General features: G+C 49.4%; 1 protein-coding gene and 1 non-coding gene across 2 annotated transcripts; one reads left to right on the top strand and one right to left on the bottom strand.

The window, feature by feature from the left end:
• Positions 1 to 354: 354 nt before the first annotated feature.
• Positions 355 to 1,272, bottom strand: Mif (macrophage migration inhibitory factor). The gene is made up of 3 exons (XM_059281651.1): positions 1,024 to 1,272; positions 665 to 837; positions 355 to 541 (listed from the first exon to the last, which is right to left on the bottom strand). Exons 1-3 carry the CDS (start codon positions 1,129 to 1,131, stop codon positions 475 to 477), a joined length of 348 nt encoding a protein of 115 aa, XP_059137634.1. The 5' UTR covers positions 1,132 to 1,272; the 3' UTR covers positions 355 to 474.
• A 10,503-nt stretch (positions 1,273 to 11,775) lies between these two features.
• LOC131894038 (small nucleolar RNA SNORD48) lies at positions 11,776 to 11,838 on the top strand. The gene has a single exon (XR_009374824.1). It is a non-coding gene; the product is annotated as a small nucleolar RNA SNORD48 (small nucleolar RNA).
• The last annotated feature ends 5,165 nt before the right edge of the window (positions 11,839 to 17,003 follow it).

Below are 17,003 nucleotides of genomic sequence, written 5' to 3'. Positions count from 1 at the left end.
CTCTTCCATGAAGGCACATTACCGCCCCATTTGCCACTGTGGTAAGAGCACAATTCGGGATTCCCGCCCAGAGCAGAGAACCTATTTCAGGGTGCAACAACTGCTTGGGAAGCTCCGATTCGACTCTTGGTGTGAGACCCCAGGAGATAAGTCAGCCTCTTTTAGACGTTAGGGCGGCATAGAAAAGCCTGGACAAAAGGACATCTAAGCCACAGTTTTTGAGAGAGCCAAACTGGCCAACTCCGGGCCTGCCATCACACCCCACCCCACCTTTGCAGCCTGGGCTTCCATTCAACGTCCCCGCCCTGAACCAGTTCCTCCGCAAGCCAAGGAAAGCAGAAGCTGAGGCAACCGTGGTCTCTAAACCATTTATTTCTCCCGAACGGAAGGTGGGCATCGCTACGGGTGGACGAAACAGAACGCTGCGTGCAGCAAGGCTCCAAGAACAGCGGTGCAGGTAAGTTAGGCCAGCACTCAAGCGAAGGTGGAACCGTTCCAGCCCACGTTGGCTGCGTTCATGTCGTAATAGTTGATGTAGATCCTGCGAGAATGAAAGGCCGGCTCAGCCAAACGCGCGGTCTCGGCGAGCGTGACGGTGCCCTCTGAACGCCCGTCCCCCACGTGCCGACCTCCCAGCGCCCCTCACCCCCGCCCCGCCACGCACCGATCCGGGCTGATGTGCAGGCGATCAGCCAGCAGGCCACACAGCAGCTTGCTGTAGGTGCGGTTCTGCGCGCCGCCGATCTTGCCGATGCTGTGCAGGCTGCATAGGGCGCAGGGGTCGCTAGAGCCGCTAAAAGTCATGAGCTGGTCCGGGACCACGTGCACTGCGATGTACTGCGCGGGCCGGGGTGGGGTGGGGTGGATGGACACACGGTTAGCCCGCCTGAAAGACTACCGGGCCACAGGTCTCCCAGAGAGCTCCAGCCGCCACCCGCCGGCCCGCCTTGGCTCCCATCCCCATTCTTCCTCTACCCGGCGGGCGGGCCCACGCCACTCTCTTCCTGTACCCTCCCTGCAAACCTGTGCCGGCTTGCCCGTGGCTTGCGCCAGCTGCTGGGTGAGCTCGGAGAGAAGCCCCTCTGGCACGGAGGCGCGGGGGACGTTGGTGTTCACGGTGAACATCGGCATGGTGGCGGAGGGACTGCACGCGGGGACGAGAGGACAGTGCAACACGGGATGTGGCCCAAACCAGGGACCTGAGCTACGTGACCCAGCTCAGTACCGCCCCAAGCCGGCTGCGGCTCCTCCCCTCGCTCCGCCTCTGATGACGTAAGGTTACGTCCCAAAGCGGGGCGTGACTGCGCTTCTGCGCACTACTTCTGCTGCACTTGGTCTGCTTCTGCGCACTAGGGAGTGTATTTGGCTCTTTGTTTCCTAAGATAGAAACGAAGGGATGCATCATGTAGTAAGTAAGCTAGGTAACGAGGACTTGACTCTATTAGGTTTGTCGAAGCATTCCTGGTAGATGCTACAGATTTACTGGACAGCAAGCGCAAGTTCAGGTCTAAGAAATTTCTGTTCCAAGTAGAGGAAACTTTAACCCTTATCGGTACTACAGGCCTTATCTCTCCTGCCAATGGGCCAGAACTGACTGGCTCTACTGAATACGATTTAACCTCAAATAATGAGCCAAAAGCGTGATGGCTTGTGCTTAGAGAAAGAACAATCCTTACTTACCTTGGGAGCTTCCTCTAATCTCGTGAAATTGGCTGAGCTCCATCCCTTAGTGGTCTTTGCTCTCCTGTTGCAAATCAGCCTCGGTCCCCTGGCACAGTGCCACCTCCAACCCAGCCACTTTCAACTAAGACTTTTTGTGTGTCCTGAGCCTCCCAGGACATGTGTCCACAAAGCCTACAGTCCTGCCCTTGGGGACCCTTGTAGATGGGGAAGAAGGCAGAATGGAGCCACCATCCAGTCAGTTCTCTGCATCCTTGCTGGTCTATGCAAGTGAGAATGCTTGGAGATCTCCGGGGGAGGCATAAGGAACAGGTTTTGAGCCAAAGGTACCAGTTCTCTTCCTCCAAGCCTTAAGGTATAATCCTAAACTGGGCAACTGTCAGCCCTCAGGGAAGCACTGCTCAAATTAGATCCAGCAGAGATACCCTCATCTAAACCCTTGGTAGACTTTGTATAGCTTTCTCATCAACAAGCCAGATATCCGGCAGGCGCCCAGGAAATGTCACTGGGATCTTGGGTCTCCCTTTGTTTTCCTAATTCTTCTATATTTCTGTTAAAATTTTTCCAGCAAGTCAACAGGATGCATTGTAGACAATGACAGTTCTGTCTGTGACTTCAAGGTTTATATGAGGTCCTGTAATGGTTCTGGCAGAAATGAAGATATTCTAAAGAGACACTTGTGCCCCTCCATTTGGCTACCAGACTATTGAAACAATGGTTCCCAAGGAAATGGTTCCCAAGGAATTTCCTGAGCAGAGGCTAAAGGCAGGTGCAGCGGAGGAGGAACTTGTCTCCCTGGAAGAGATTTCACACTGCCCTGGAAGCTTGTCAGACCACCCTGCAGAAGGGACTGGAGCTAAGAAAACTGATGCTAGGAGGATCTCACCTTGACCAGGATGGCTTAGTTATGCATACCTCTTGCCCTCTATTTAAACCTAAACTTCATATCACAGGCCCGGAAGATGACCTTGAGGGTGAGGTTCACTGGATGTCTTTGGGTTTCTATTGCTGTGAAGAGACACCATGACCACCGCAACTCCTAGAAAACATTTCAGTGTGGCTGGCTTACAGTTCAGAGGTTTAGCCCATTCATGGCAGGAAGCGTGGTGGCATGCAGGCAGGCCTAGGGCTGGAGAAGGAGCTGAGAGTTCTACATCTGGAATTCTACATTCTGGAAGCAGGTAGAGAACTGGTTTGAGCTTCTGAGACCTCAAAGCCCAGCCCCTAGTGATGCGCCTCCTCCAACAAAGCCACACCACCTCCAAAAATGTCACACTTCTTAATAGTGCCACTCCCTATGGGCCTATGGGGGCCATTTTTATTCAAACCACCACACTGGACTTTTTATTTGTTCTTCTTCCCAGTGTGGCCACATTGAAATAAATCTCCTTTCTCTGCTTTTCATTATTGTCTCTTTAATTGGACTAATGAGGATGTGTGCCCAAGGGTAGGGTGTCAGGACTGCCAGGGCCCAGGATCTGACCCTCATAGTTCCAGGAGCATTGATGGTAAAATGGACAAATCTGATGTCAATAGAGCCAGAGGCTTCCTCATTCCAAGGTTATTTTCTGGGCCCTGGTCCGGGGGCTCCTCAATCTTAGGAGAACACTTGATATCTGGGTAATTTTGGCTCACCAACAGTTATCCACCAGTGGGAGAACTTGGCAAGGCTGTTAGAACTTCCCTGGGCACGACTTCCATGCTCTCTGTAGCTTTAGCCTCTGTTGCCTCTGTTTGTCCTTAGATATTGGTTACACAATTTGCTGTATTTTTGTTTTGTTTTGTTTTTCAAGACAGGGTTTCTCTGTGTAGCCCTGGCTGTCCTAGAACTCACTCTGTAGACCAAGCTGGCCTTGAACTCACAGAGATCTGCCTGTCTCTGCTTCTCAAGTGCTGGGATTAACGGTGTGAGCCACCACTGCCCAGCTAGAATTTGCTATACTTAACAGGTTATGGATGTTAGGTTTGGGGCTAAGGGCTAAAGGCTAATTGCCAATTGCCATAGCAGCCTTTTTCTCATGGCTTCCTATATCGGAACTGACAGGGAGCCCATCTGTGATTCTGTAACCCCCTAACTCCCCAGACTCCTCAGGTGCCTGAATTCCAGAGGAATAGCAGGTACCATAATTCTCATTTCCCCAAGGAACTTTACAGGCCAGAGTACCAGACTCCAAGACTTCAAAGGGCAGGCTACCAGGGACAGCTCATCACCCACCCACATAATGGATACACCTTAACTAACTTTCCTTCTCCATATCCTCAGGGCAACACATTCCTTTCTCCCTCGGAATCAGGGACAGCTTGACTACAGGCCTGTGTGTGGGCTACTCAAGTGTATGGCATGAAACCTAACACGTCCTCTGCAATCTATAAGAAGGGGAACCCTCCCTGCCTCCCCCCCCCCCCGCCTCCTCCCCCCCCCCCAGCATCTGAACGCTCCTCAGATCTCCCATGCTATTGTCTATTGGCATTAATAACTCTTATAACCCCAAAAGACAATCTGCCTCATTGTCCCCTTTGAATCCCAAGTCCAGTAACTTCCTCCCAACCTTCCAAATGTATGTATATCAATGCTTTTCTTGCATGTATGTGTATGCATCTCATGTATGCCTAGTACTCTCAGAGGTGAGAAAAGAGCATCAGATACACTGGAACTGGAGGAGTTACTGATAGCTGTGAACCACCATGTGGGTGCTGCAAATTGAACCCAGGTGCTCAGCAAGAGTCTGCAATCTATAAGAAGGGGAATCCCCCCTGCCCCCTCCCCCACTGAGTTCTTTCTCCAGCCCCCAAGGAACTTTCAGTCAGTGGAATCCCCATTGGCTCCCAGTGACAATTGTTACTTCTGAAGGTATTGCAGTCCCAGGGAGCCAGCCTCAGGGCTGCGGGCAGTGCTCAAAGAGAATGCCACAGCATAGCAAAATCTTTTCTATCTGAGGGGTAAGAATTGAACACACGCGTTCTGATGGTTACTCTCTGGTTCTTCACAGCTGTGTATGTATTCAAACAGAATCCTTCAGGCACTATAAAAGTTACATTTGAGGGTCACATTTCATTTAGTAAATGATAAGAAGCAGAGTCATCCTGACAACACACTTGTAATAAATCTTAGCTTCCTAATTGGTGGGCTGTAATCTCAGAGCCGCAGCTTCAAAGAAAGAACCAGTCATGGTTATCTATTTAGAGAGAGAGAGAGCTTTATAAAACTAAACTACTGAGAAATCTCAAACATAAGTGCATATATCCTATATTTCTAAGTGTAGTAACATTTTAACATTTTGTGATGAACAGAAATGCCGGGCTTTCTTGGACTCTCAGGTTTACCTTAAATCTCCTATATAAGCCCATTTGGCACTTTCCCAGGCACAGTGACATTAAAAGCGTTTTACATCTTGAAATATATTTTTCTGCCCTGCGTGTAACTTTAGACTATAAAAAAGGAAACTCGTAACTCTTTTTTTTTACCTGCACAATTTTAGGACTCAACATAAAAACATTTAGTTGGCTGAACTTTGTGTTTTCAGGTATATGCCTGTATCATAAAACTGAGGTTAGGAATATGTGCAGAGAGTTAATTGCTGTCCTAGATAATTAGCCAGACCTAGGAGAGAGACTGGCACTGCAGCCATTAACCTTGGTTCAATCAGACAGGCGGCTATTTTGTCCTTGTGAATTACCATTTTTTTCCTGGGAAATGTTTATCTTAAAACACATTAGCAAGGAACCTAGTCTAATCAGAACTTACTTTGAGGCTTTAAATCAGCTAATAGCTGTATTTCCAGCTACTAAGGCAGCTGTATACTATTTTCCTATGTCAGCCTGAGCTATGATATAAAACAGGCCCTAAGGGTCTCACAGTTCTCGTGGAACATATTTTTTTTATTCATCAAAATTATACAGCTTAAGGAGAAATCATCTTCCTGACGATCCACAGATATGTCTCCAGTAGATGGAGTATATTCATGAGATGAACACAATACAGTATAGGCAGTAGGAGACTCCTCACACCATACACACAGTAGCAGCAAGTGTGCAGGGACACAACAGAAGCACAATACATTCCGGAGTCTGTATTCTTGCAAGCCTTGCTTGAGCGAGACAACCCCATCAGAGAGTCGAACTTCTGGTGGGCTGACACCCAGAATACGAATTGCCATCTGCTATTATTGCTCTGACATGTCTGTAGGCTACCAGCATGAAGACAGGAGCAGAATGAGGAATCTGTCCCAGAGAAGGGTTTCACATTTAAAGGAAGGCTAAGATGTGCTTTGGGGAGATGGGGAGATGGTTCAGCAGCAGGTAAAGCCACTGATCACCAAGCCTGACAACCTGAGTTCCATCCCTAGAACCCATATGATGGAGAGTTGTCCTCTAACCATGGTGTGTTTGTGCACATTTGTGTGCACGTGCATGTGCTTATGTGCCATTAAAAAGTTCCTAAAGTGTACTTTTGCATATCCTTAAAGTTCCCCTCAGAGCCCAGCTAGTACAAAATAAGTGTCTCAAAACACGGAATCATCAATTTGGGTGTGGTAGTACCACCTCCATCTGATGGAATGAAGTGACCTCAACACACGACGAAAAAGATGCTTGGAGGAGACATATATGACCAACAGCCAAAACACTTGAGGGCACACAGGTTAGCACATGTGGGGCACACATGGGAGACCCGGGGCTGGCAGATGGCACAGAGATAGGGCACTTGCTGCGTCTGCCCAGAGACCTGAGTTCAACACCCGGAACCCACCCACATAAATGTGGAAGGAGAGAAGCGACTCCATAAAGCTCTGCTCTGACCTCCGTACATGCACTGTGATATGTGCGCTCTTATGCCTACATCATTTGTGTGTGTGCATTCTCAAGTTTTTAAAAGTAAGTGACTTGAAGCCGGGCAGTGGTGGTGCATGCCTTTAATCCCAGCATGTCGTGTTGTCTCATGCCCTGGGTGAGATTGTCTCGTGCCAGCCTCTCCCGTCCTGAGTCCATCAGGGCCAGCCTGCAGCTTCCTGGATGCAGTCTTGGTCCTGGGCTGTGGCCTGCCCATACTTTCTGTCACCAGCAAATCTCATCCCTGGGTGCTCTGGTCCAGTTAGGTCCTACATGTGCCTTACATCTGCCTGTCCTTGGAATCTGTTCCCGTGTGAGTTAATGTTTCATGTTTAAACATTCCCCTGTGGTGGTGGGAAGACAGTCTCTTTTTGACCACTGCTGTATGCCTACCTCCTCGATCCTTTGACATCAGGAAGATGACCCCCAGAGTTATTCATACCTATACATATGCAGCGTCCCATGGCAAGAGGCTCTTTACCTATACCATTAGAGGTGGAAACCTTAAAAGGGGGATGATCATGCAGTGGCTAGGTGGGTCCAGTCTAGTCACATGACCCCTTAAAAACCAGAGGATTTCTTTAAGCTGGTCAGCTGTGACAGATGTCAAATTCAAAAGAAGAGAATGGGAAATTTTTAGGGTCCACAGAACACCGCACATAGCAAAGACCACCACTTACATATGCAATCAACAAGAGCGTTGTTTATTCCAGCATTCAGGGTTCCGTCAGCCAGACAACAGAATGGCTGCCACCTGAACGGTGTGCGCCAACTCTTTTTTTTTTTTTTTTTTTTTTTTTGGTTTTTCTAGACAGGGTTTCTGTGTACCCTTGCGCCTTTCCTGGAACTTGCTTTGGAGACCAGGCTGTCCTCGAACTCACAGAGATCCGCCTGCCTCTGCCTCCCGAATGCTGGGATTAAAGGCGTGCGCCACCACCCGGTGCACCAACTCCTTTTATAGGCAGCCAGGAGGGGGCTGAGGTCAGCCTGAACCCGATTGGCTGGGCCTCCTCTTCCTGCTTTAACAGGGTACAGAAACGAAATTGAAACTAAATTAAAACTCACGCATATGCTTAGTGGAGGCTGGGGCCAGGAGAAGCCTAGCCATGATGGTGCTGTGGCCCCTCAAAATGACATTTGTTGTTGACTTTGCAGATGCAGGAGGGCAGAGACCGTTTATGTTCAGGTCTGAGAGAAGCCCCCAAGAAAGACCAACAGTCACGTATGCAATTTGACAGAAGTGTTTAGTGTTTCCAATAGGTTGGGGTGGCAAATAGGTCACAAGCTCCTTTTAAAGGGAGTTAGGGGAATTCCAGGGAGGAGGGATTATCTGGGAGCTGATTGGTGGAGGTAAGATTAGTCTGGGAGTTGATTGGCTGGAGGCTGTAGTGGTTAGGAGCTTATTGGTGTGTGTGGAGTAGGTCTAGTGGTTAGGGGCTTATTGGTGACGGTGGGGTGTCTAGTTGTTAGGGGCTTGTTGATGGGAGGGTAGGAAAAGCTTTCTTTAGCTAACAGGAGGCTGGGGGGCATCTGCTGAGCCAGCAGAAGGCTGGGGGGGGGGCGCCTGCTGATTGGCTGCCCCTAAATTGTGGTTTTCCTGGGAACTGCTTGCTCAGCCCCGTCCATTCTAGTGAACCTAAACTAAGTCTGTGTCAGGGCTGCTAGGGGAGCCTGTCAGGGCCCTGGCATGGCCACCCAGTCCTCTCAGTTTATACCACCTGCGGGAATGGAAATCTGCCAACAACCCAAAGTTCAAAGTGAATTCCTCCTCAGGTGACCTCAGGCACCATGATTCAACCCTATGAGGCAGTCAGGAAGCAGAGGGAGATGAACACCGGCGGCGCTCAGCTCACTTTCTACTTTCTATACGGTCGAGGACGCGGGCCTAGGAAATGGTGCCAACTCACTTTGAGTATGGGTCCCCCCACTTCCGGTAACATAATCAAGATAACCCCTACAGGCCTGCCCAGAGCTGCTCCTCTCAGATGAGATGTCAGGTCTCAAATCGACAGTGGAGATTGATTGACCCTATAGCATCCATGATGTTCTGACTTCTGAAACCCGGAGCAAAAGGAACCCTTTCCCCATAGGTTTTTTTTTTTTTTTTTTATTGGTAAGGTATGCTGCCACAGTGGGAAGTTAACACAGAGCAAGTGACCATGGCCAGTCTTCCTAGAGGACACTGGGACCTTGAGAACAGGAGGGTGATCCCAGCTGAGTTATATACGTTCTCAGAGTGCAGTTTCTTCATTTCAAAAAGAGGTGAGTCCTTTCCCGTGTGTATGTGTGAGACTAAATGAGATAAGATGCCAAGTTACTACCATAGAGTAGGCTGCCCAGTAACTGTTCCCTGTACTCACGTCCTGGTAACCAAGCATCCTGAAGCATGAGATCGGCCCACGGGATGGAAATCCTAATGGGTACCTGTTGTAGGTTTAGCGGTGGTGACAGAGGACAAATCACACTGTGCAACCAACTCGTGGGAGGTTTTATTGGGAAAAGGGGAAGGGTACAGAGACTGGCCTCTGGAGAGAGGAATGGGTGGAGCTCATTTATTTGTTTGTTTGTTTAACATACCAACCACAGTTCTCCCTCCCACCCCTCCTCTTTCTCCCTCCCCCTCCCCACATCTCCCCTCCCATCTCACCCACCCTCCCCCACATCAACTCCTCCAAAAGGGTAAGGCCTCCCATGGGGAGTCAACAAAGCCTGGTACATTAAATTGAGGCAGGACCAAACCCCTCCCCTTACATCAAGGCTGAGCAAGGCATGCCACCATAAGGAATGGGCTCCAAAAAGCTGGCTCATGCACCAGGGATAGATCCTAGTCCCACTGCCAGGGGCCCCCAACAGACCAAGCTACACAACTGTCACCCACATGCATGTCGGTCCCATGCAGGCTCCCTAGCTGTCAGTCTAGAGTCCGTGAGCTCCCACGGGCTCAGGTCAGCCATATCTGAGGGTTTCCTCGTCATGGTCTTGCCCCCCCCTTGCTCATATAATCCCTCCTCCCTTTCTTAGCTGCGGATCTCTGCCTCTACTTCCATAAGTTACTGGATGAAGGTTCTATGAAGACAGTTAGGGTATTTACTAATCTGATTACAGGGGAAGGCCAGTTCAGGCACCCTCTTTTTTTTTTTTTTTTTTTTCCGAGACAGGGTTTCTCTGTGTAGCTTTGTGCCTTTTCCTGGAACTCACTTGGTAGCCCAGGCTGGCCTCGAACTCACAGAGATCTGCCTGGCTCTGCCTCCTGAGTGCTGGGATTAAAGGCGTGTGCCACCACCACCCGGCTTCAGGCACCCTCTTTACTATTGCTAGTAGTCTTAGCTGGGGTCATCCTTGTAGATTCCTGGGAACTTCCTTAGCACCAGGTTTCTCCCTAACCACATAATGGCTCCCTCTATCAAGATATCTCTTTCATTGGGGAGCTAGCTTTTAAAGGGGGGATTAGTGATTTTGCAGAGACCATAGCACATGTGCAGAGACTATGTAGTGACATAGTGGTCGTAGGATCCCGGACTGGCCAGGTACCTGCCTGAATGTTAGCAAGCGCATGTGCACAGGGGGTGCTCTTAGTGGCTGCAGGTAAGGACCCTAGGGGTGGGCCAGCACAGTTCCTGAATGCTAACATTCCTCCCTTTTATTATGAAAAGGTGAGGGTTAGGGGCAGCAGGTGAGCTGGAATGACAGCACCTAGTTCTCGAGACTGCTTCCTGCTGACCCAGGAAAGCTGGGGTGCTGGCCACATCCTGGAGTGGCTGATTGTTTCACTTCACTTCACTGTCCAGGCTCTGTGGAACCAGTGTCACTTGGGCCTGGCACGATGCTGTTAGGGGTGGGTCCAAGCCCACTCCCTGGAGCTTACAAGAACTTTGAGTTAACAAAAAGAGATGATTTTAGACACATTAGAAAGCAACCAAAGGGAATTTAGAATCCTGAGCTTGTGGCCATGATACTATAGTGGTAGAGAATAGTGTTTAGTACTCTGCTAGAGACAGATTGATAGCTTATCAGAATTCTATCAATGTTAAAGTTATGGATAGTAACATAGCTCGAGAGAGGAATTTTGAACATGTTTCATTCATTTATACATCTCAAATCATCTTTCCTTATCACCAATTAAGCTTTTCTATCTTCACATAAATAAACCTTAAAGTACCTGTTCCTTTCCCATCACCACGGCATCACCTTGACACCCAGGAGACACAGGTGGTTGATTGCGGAGGGCAGTCTGTAGCAGGAATCTTAAAAGTTCTTATTAATAAAATCAAACCTGAGCCAGGTATTGGGGTGAACTGGAAGAGCAGAGAACCAGAACAGGCCACAGCTACCTCACCTCGCCGGATCCTCAGCTGGTCTTGTTTCCTCAGACTGGAGGCCTCTGAGTCCTCATCCAGAATGGGTCTCAGCTGAACTGCTGCTCAAAAGCCTGAGTGCTTAACCAGGCCAAATGCTTAACCAGGCCAAGTGCTTCTAGTTCCTGGTCCTCACGTCTTATATACCTTCTGCCTTCTACCATCACTCCCTGGGATTAAAGGCTCGCTTTCTGGGATTAAAGGCGTGAGTCACCATGCTTGGCTGTATCCTTGAACACATGGATTTCTGCCTAGCTCTGCCTCCCAAGTGCTGGGATTAAAGGCGTGTGCTACCACTGCCTATCCTCTATGTTTAATATTGTGGCTGTTCTGTCTCTGACCCCAGATAAGTTTATTAGGGTGCACAATATTTCGGGGAACACAATACCACCACAGCAGTCAATAATAAAGTTACATTGAAATCTGTTCTGAGTCTCCCTTTTTGAGTCTGGAGTGTGTGTATGGATACCTCTGGGGTGTTGTTGTTCCTTACCACCCGGGCACGTTTGATAGTCTTTACGCCTCCAGCTCTGTGACTAATGATTGGTAGTCCTGTAACAGCAGCAAATTAGTTGATTAATTAGAGATTTTGAATATGTCATTGGAGATACATAGAGAAGAAATTGATGAAACAGGTTGTGATTATAGAGACAGAAGAACATGGAGGGGGTCAGGAAGGAAAACATCCACTTCCGTATGGGGTTCCCAATCCGCTAAGTTGAGTACGGTTGTGGGGGTAAAGCTTCTAGGTCTATGAAGTGTTTGAAGACTATCTGTCCATCTGACACACACTTCTATAAATCTGGAAAACCTAACATAACTATAAATATGACAAGCATAGGTGACCATTAATCTGTAAGTCTTATCTACCTAAATAAACTAAGGACTAAGACTTCACATTAAAAGTAATCTGAGTAATGATGACCTCTGGTGAGTCTGAGTGTCTCCCTGATGCCATCACCGCAGTGGGGTGGGGGTGGGGGAGTAAATCTGTAAACAAATGTACAGTATATGAACAATGACCTCTATCACAAACTCTCAGAATCCAGAAAAGATGTGTACAACTAGCCAGGAATCGAATACTGAGAAACGTCTTCCAGGGCCCTCTGAAGAGTGGCGTAACAGTGAGGATGACAAAGTCAAGACAGGCACATGCAGAAACAGCTCCTACTGGAAAGGAACCTTCTGGTACTATGACGTCCACAGCTTCACAGAAGCCTGGTGGTAACCAAGGGAGACCAGATGGTTCCCTGGGTGGGGCAGCACCACTAATCTTCCCTGACTCAAAGAATGTAGCTCCAGTGGGCATATTGGCCCCTGAGGCAAACCCCAAGACTGAGGAGAAAGAGAATGAAACAGTCATGATTTCACCCAAACAAGCAAGTTTCCCCCCAGAAGGGTATTTCCCATCAGGAAAGAAAAAGGGGAGACCCATCGGTAGTGTGAATAAGCAAAAGAAACAGCAGCAGCCACCCCCTCCACCCCCTCCACCCCCTCAGATACCAGAAGGTTCTGCAGATGGAGAGCCAAAGCCAAAAAAGCAGAGGCAAAGGAGGGGGAGAAGGAAGCCTGGGGCCCAGCCAAGGAAGCGGAAAACCAAACAAGCAGTCCCATCGTAGAACCTCAAGAACCAGCAGAGCTACCCACAGGAGGTACACAGCTCATCCCGTCTAGAAGAGTTCAGCTCTCGCCAGGCCCAGATGTTCCAGAATTTTGGGGGAGCAAGTGGTGGTAGTGGTAGCACTGGCAGCAACAGTAGCGGACGGCGAGGAACACCATACTCTTTTAGTCCATTCACTTTATCGTTCTAAGTCAGTTCCCTGATCTCTTCGCTGTCCTCTCTTTGTTCCGTCTCTAAGTCTGCAGCTTCTTTTCAGCTCTCATCCTTCTCTCTTGCCTGACTTCTCACATTTCTGACAGGAGACTCCTTGCAATCCTGAGAAAAGTTTCAAAGCCCTCAAGGTCATAGCACATTCCTGGAACAGACGATAAGGAGCAGAGCCATTACCATAGTAACGCAAGGTTCCACGGTCTCAGGACCAGAGGGAGGGGTGCAGTGCCCAGTGCCACAAACTCTGAGACATAGTTTTTTATCAGCAGACTTGGCAAGTGAAGAACTGGCAGGCTTTTCTTAGGGTGTTTTGTGTTAGTAGCCTTGGTAAGACCTGCGACTGTGACCTTGTGCATAACTGTAGAGTTTTATACTTATGATCTGTATACAAAGGTGGAGGGGTGGGTGTCAGGGTCAGTCCAGATGAAAGCAAAGGTATTTTGAGACTGAGTGCTGAGAGGGATAGAGAAAAAAATATCCTTGAGATCCAGAACTGAGAAATGGGAGGTTCCTGAGGGGATAGTGGAGAGGAATGTGTAAGGGTTAGGCACCACAGGATAGAGGGGGACCGCTGCAGAATCAATGAACCAGTGGTCTTGAACCAGGCAGTAGGTCCTGTTAGGTTTCTTAACTGCAAGTATGGGGTGTTAAAAGGAGAAGATGTAGAACGAAGTAGTTTTTTTCTTAGAGGGCCAGAGGTGATAGGTTGAAGTCCCCTATGGCTCTGGAGTAAGAGTGGTTACTGGGCTTGGGTAACGTTCTGGACAGGGTCCTGTAATTGGACGATAATGGGGGGAATGATGTCTAGCAACAAAGGGGTTTTGGGTGTCCCAGACTTGGGGGTCCACCTGGGAGGCTAGCTAAGAAAATGACATGTTGGGACCAGTAAGGTGGGCGGCTAGGAGGAGAGGAGGGGGTCAGGCAAATGTGGGGAACAAAAGAAATAGAAGCTGCCTCTTTGGCTAAAAGATCCCTTCCCAGTAAGGGGACAGGACAAGTTGGCACCATCAGAAATGAATGAGTGAGAGGAATCCCCCTGAAAATGCAATTGATGAGGTAGGTAAGGCTGTCTCCCTACCCTGACAATGGGAGACAATGAGAGGTGGGTCCCCAAAACTCCCTCAGGACCGAGTAAGTGACCCTGGTGTCCAAGAGGAAGGAGATGGGCCGCCTTGAAACTACTGCCTGTGATGACCACCCAGGGCTCCCTGTCAGAGATGACCATAGTTGGGTCAAGAGAGACTGGGGGGTACCCTCAGTCATCCATGGCAAGGCCTAGAAGGTTGGCTGGAGGGTGGTATGTGTCTGATGTCCCCATGCCACAAGGGGCATGAGGGAAGTCAACAGCCCAATGTCCCTGTTGGTGCCACTTTGGACATGGCCCTGGTGACCTGTGGGGATTAGGGCAAGCCCAGGCCCAGTGACCCTCCTGGCCACATTTGAAGCGGGGACCCGGGGGTTCTCGAGCTCCGGGGGGGGAAGGGAGCCTGGGCAGTTGCTGAGGCTGGACGGCCTTGGCCAGCATTTGGTATTTCTGTTTACAGCCTTTCTCATCTCTCCCATGGTACACCTTAAAGGCCAGTGCTAAGACTTCTGCCTGTGGGGTTCGGGGCCCTCTCTCCAGATGCTTAAGCTTGGCCCTAATGTTGGGGAAGCTCTGCAAAAGAAATCAGTCATAAGGAGTTGTCTGCCCTCTTGGTTTGTGGGGTCTAGATACTGTAAGAGGGCCTTTGTGAGGCGTTCTAGGAACTGAGATGGATTTTCCTGTGTGTCCTGGATGATTTCTTGGGAGTTTTTCATAGTTAACCAGAGTTTAAGGGCCTTACAGAGACTGGCCAGGAGGCAGGTTGTAAACTGATCTCTAGCTAGAATGCCCTCTGGGGTATTCTAGTCCCGTGGGCGTCCCGGTTGGGATGTCTCAGCCCTGGCCAGGAGAAAGTAGGTTGTTAGCTAGGATCATATATATATATATATATATATATATATATATATATATATATATATAAAGGTGAGACTATATAACTGGGTGATCTATTGGAATTCTCTAATGAAAGAGGTTGAGTTACATGTAGAAGACCTCAGTTTTTTCTCTATTTGAGGGAGTTCACGTAATGAGAAGGGGACACATACCTTAACCAGTCCATCCACCCCAGCAGCCTCTCACAAAGGAAGAACTGTGGCCAGGCTGGAATGGGTAGAGAGGGATGGAGGGGGTCCCATAGTGGTGTGAGAATGTGTAACAGGAGGAGCGAAAGAGTTAGAACAGCCCATTTCTGGAGAGGAAGAAGGGGCTGGAGGAGCTGAAGGAGCAGTTGTATGTCGAGGTCGGAATAGTGGGGGTTCATTATCAGGGTCCAGAGTAGAGGAGAGTTCCTCTAGTTTAGATTGCATGGCTAGAAGGACCTGAGTGGGTGAACAGGAAGAACAGAGAGAGGGTTTGGAGCTAAGGTAAGTGAAGGCCTGAACATAAGGTACCTCCTTCCACTTACCTGACTGCTGGCAGAAGTTGGAAAGGTCCCTTAAAATACTGGGGTCTAAACTGCTGTTAGGTGGCCATTTTGATTGGTTGTCTAAGGGGTATTTAGGCCATGTTTGACTGCAAAGGCAGTTATGTTTAGAGGTCCTTAAGTTGGGCGCTAAGCATAGAGGTTTGAGGTTCTCTAAAAGGCGTCCCAGAGGGGAGGTTGGGCTTATGCTGCTAGGCACAGTTTCCATGAGTGAAGCAGAAAAAATGAGATCCAAAGGCCTGGAATTTTTAGCATCCCCAAAAACTCAGGAATGATTGATTTGAGGAGGCACAGGCTGCTCAGTGAGTTGTCACACTCCGGTCAGGGGCCAGGGCTCCGAGCCTGAGAGAGAGGAGTGGGTTGCCTGGTACCAGGGCTTGTCGGCAGGGCCAAGAGGTGAGAAACCACGGTCGAGAGGTAAGGCCTCACTCGTGGGGAATGGCCAGGGGTGACTGTCAGCGAAGGGGGTCAACCGTAGCCTTTAATACCGTGGTTGGTTGTTCCCCTGCTTCCAAATAGGCCAGTGGGGGGCTGGACACTCAACAGTCACTCCCATGGGTCCAGGAACACATTTATGCCAACCGGGATAAAGGCAAATCACCAACTGTGCCAGCGTTGGATGAAGGGCCCAAGGGTCGGTTAATTGGAAAGTGAGGCTGTCCCAGCATGCCTCAGAGGGCCAGGAGGGCCTGCCGTGTCTTCCGGCACCAAATGTTGTAGGTTTAGCGGTGGTGACAGAGGACAAATCACACTGTACAACAAACTCACGTGGAAGGCTTTATTGGGAAAAGGGAAGGGGAAGGGTGCAGAGACCGGCCTCTGGAGAGGAGTGGCGGGAAAAAGAGAGAGGAACCGGCAGAGCTCGATTTTAAAAGGTGCTTAGTGCATGTGCACAGAGGCTACGCTGTGACACAGCGCATGTGCAGAGACTATGTAGTGACATAGTAGCTGTAGGACCCTGGGCTGGCCAGGTTCCTGCCTGAATGTTAGTGAGCACATGAGCACAGCAGGTGCTCTTAGTGGCTACAGGTGAGGACCCTGGGGGAGGGCCAGCGTAATGCCTGAATGCTAGCAAATGCATGCACATAGGGAGTAGTTGTAGTTGATGATATATTCTGCTAGGTCCCCAAGGGAAGGCCAGCATAATGCCTGAATATTAACAGTACCAAGTAAGAGCTGTGCTTTCCTACTGTGTAGCCACTCTCCCTTTCTAGATTCTTGCAAAGCCAAAGCCAGGCTTCTCAGGATCTACCCCAGACCAAGCCTGTACTCACAAGAGCCGTGAGCAACTCACAGGGACCGGTTCTAGTGCTGGTCTTTGGGGCTTCTTTTCAGGAACCATCACCTCTTGTAGTATGGAAAGGTCTGTCAAATGATTCGAGGTCAAGGAGAGCCCCTCAGAGTGTGTGGGGACATTGGTCTCCGGGGTGACATGGAAAAGACCAGTAGAGCGTCCGGCTCAGTTCTTTCCTTGGTTTTCAGGTTTGAGTTCACTTTTTCTCCTCTCCTTGGAGGTCAGATGGGCTTGGGGCTGCCTTCCAGCACCTTCCCTCTGTCTACTCACAGAGTTTCTCTGTCTCCAGTAACACCTACACTGACCATGAGATCCCCTCCAACACTGCAGATAAACACCTACCTGTTCCTTGGCTTCCTCACCCCTTGGCCCTTTGAGAAAGCATTTTTTATGGCCTCCGTAGTAGACCATGCTATCTCCAAGTGCAGATGTGTGGGTACGTATGTGAGCCTATGTGGCTGAATAGATGGGAAGTTGACATCTGTCCCTGGAATGTGGTCTCCCCTCTG

The sequence above is a fragment of the Peromyscus eremicus genome, chromosome 16_21, assembly GCF_949786415.1.
Source record: "Peromyscus eremicus chromosome 16_21, PerEre_H2_v1, whole genome shotgun sequence".
Classification (NCBI taxonomy): Eukaryota; Metazoa; Chordata; class Mammalia; order Rodentia; family Cricetidae; genus Peromyscus; species Peromyscus eremicus.
The sequence above is the reverse complement of the archived record's forward strand: the minus strand, read 5'-3'. Positions and strand labels throughout refer to the sequence as shown.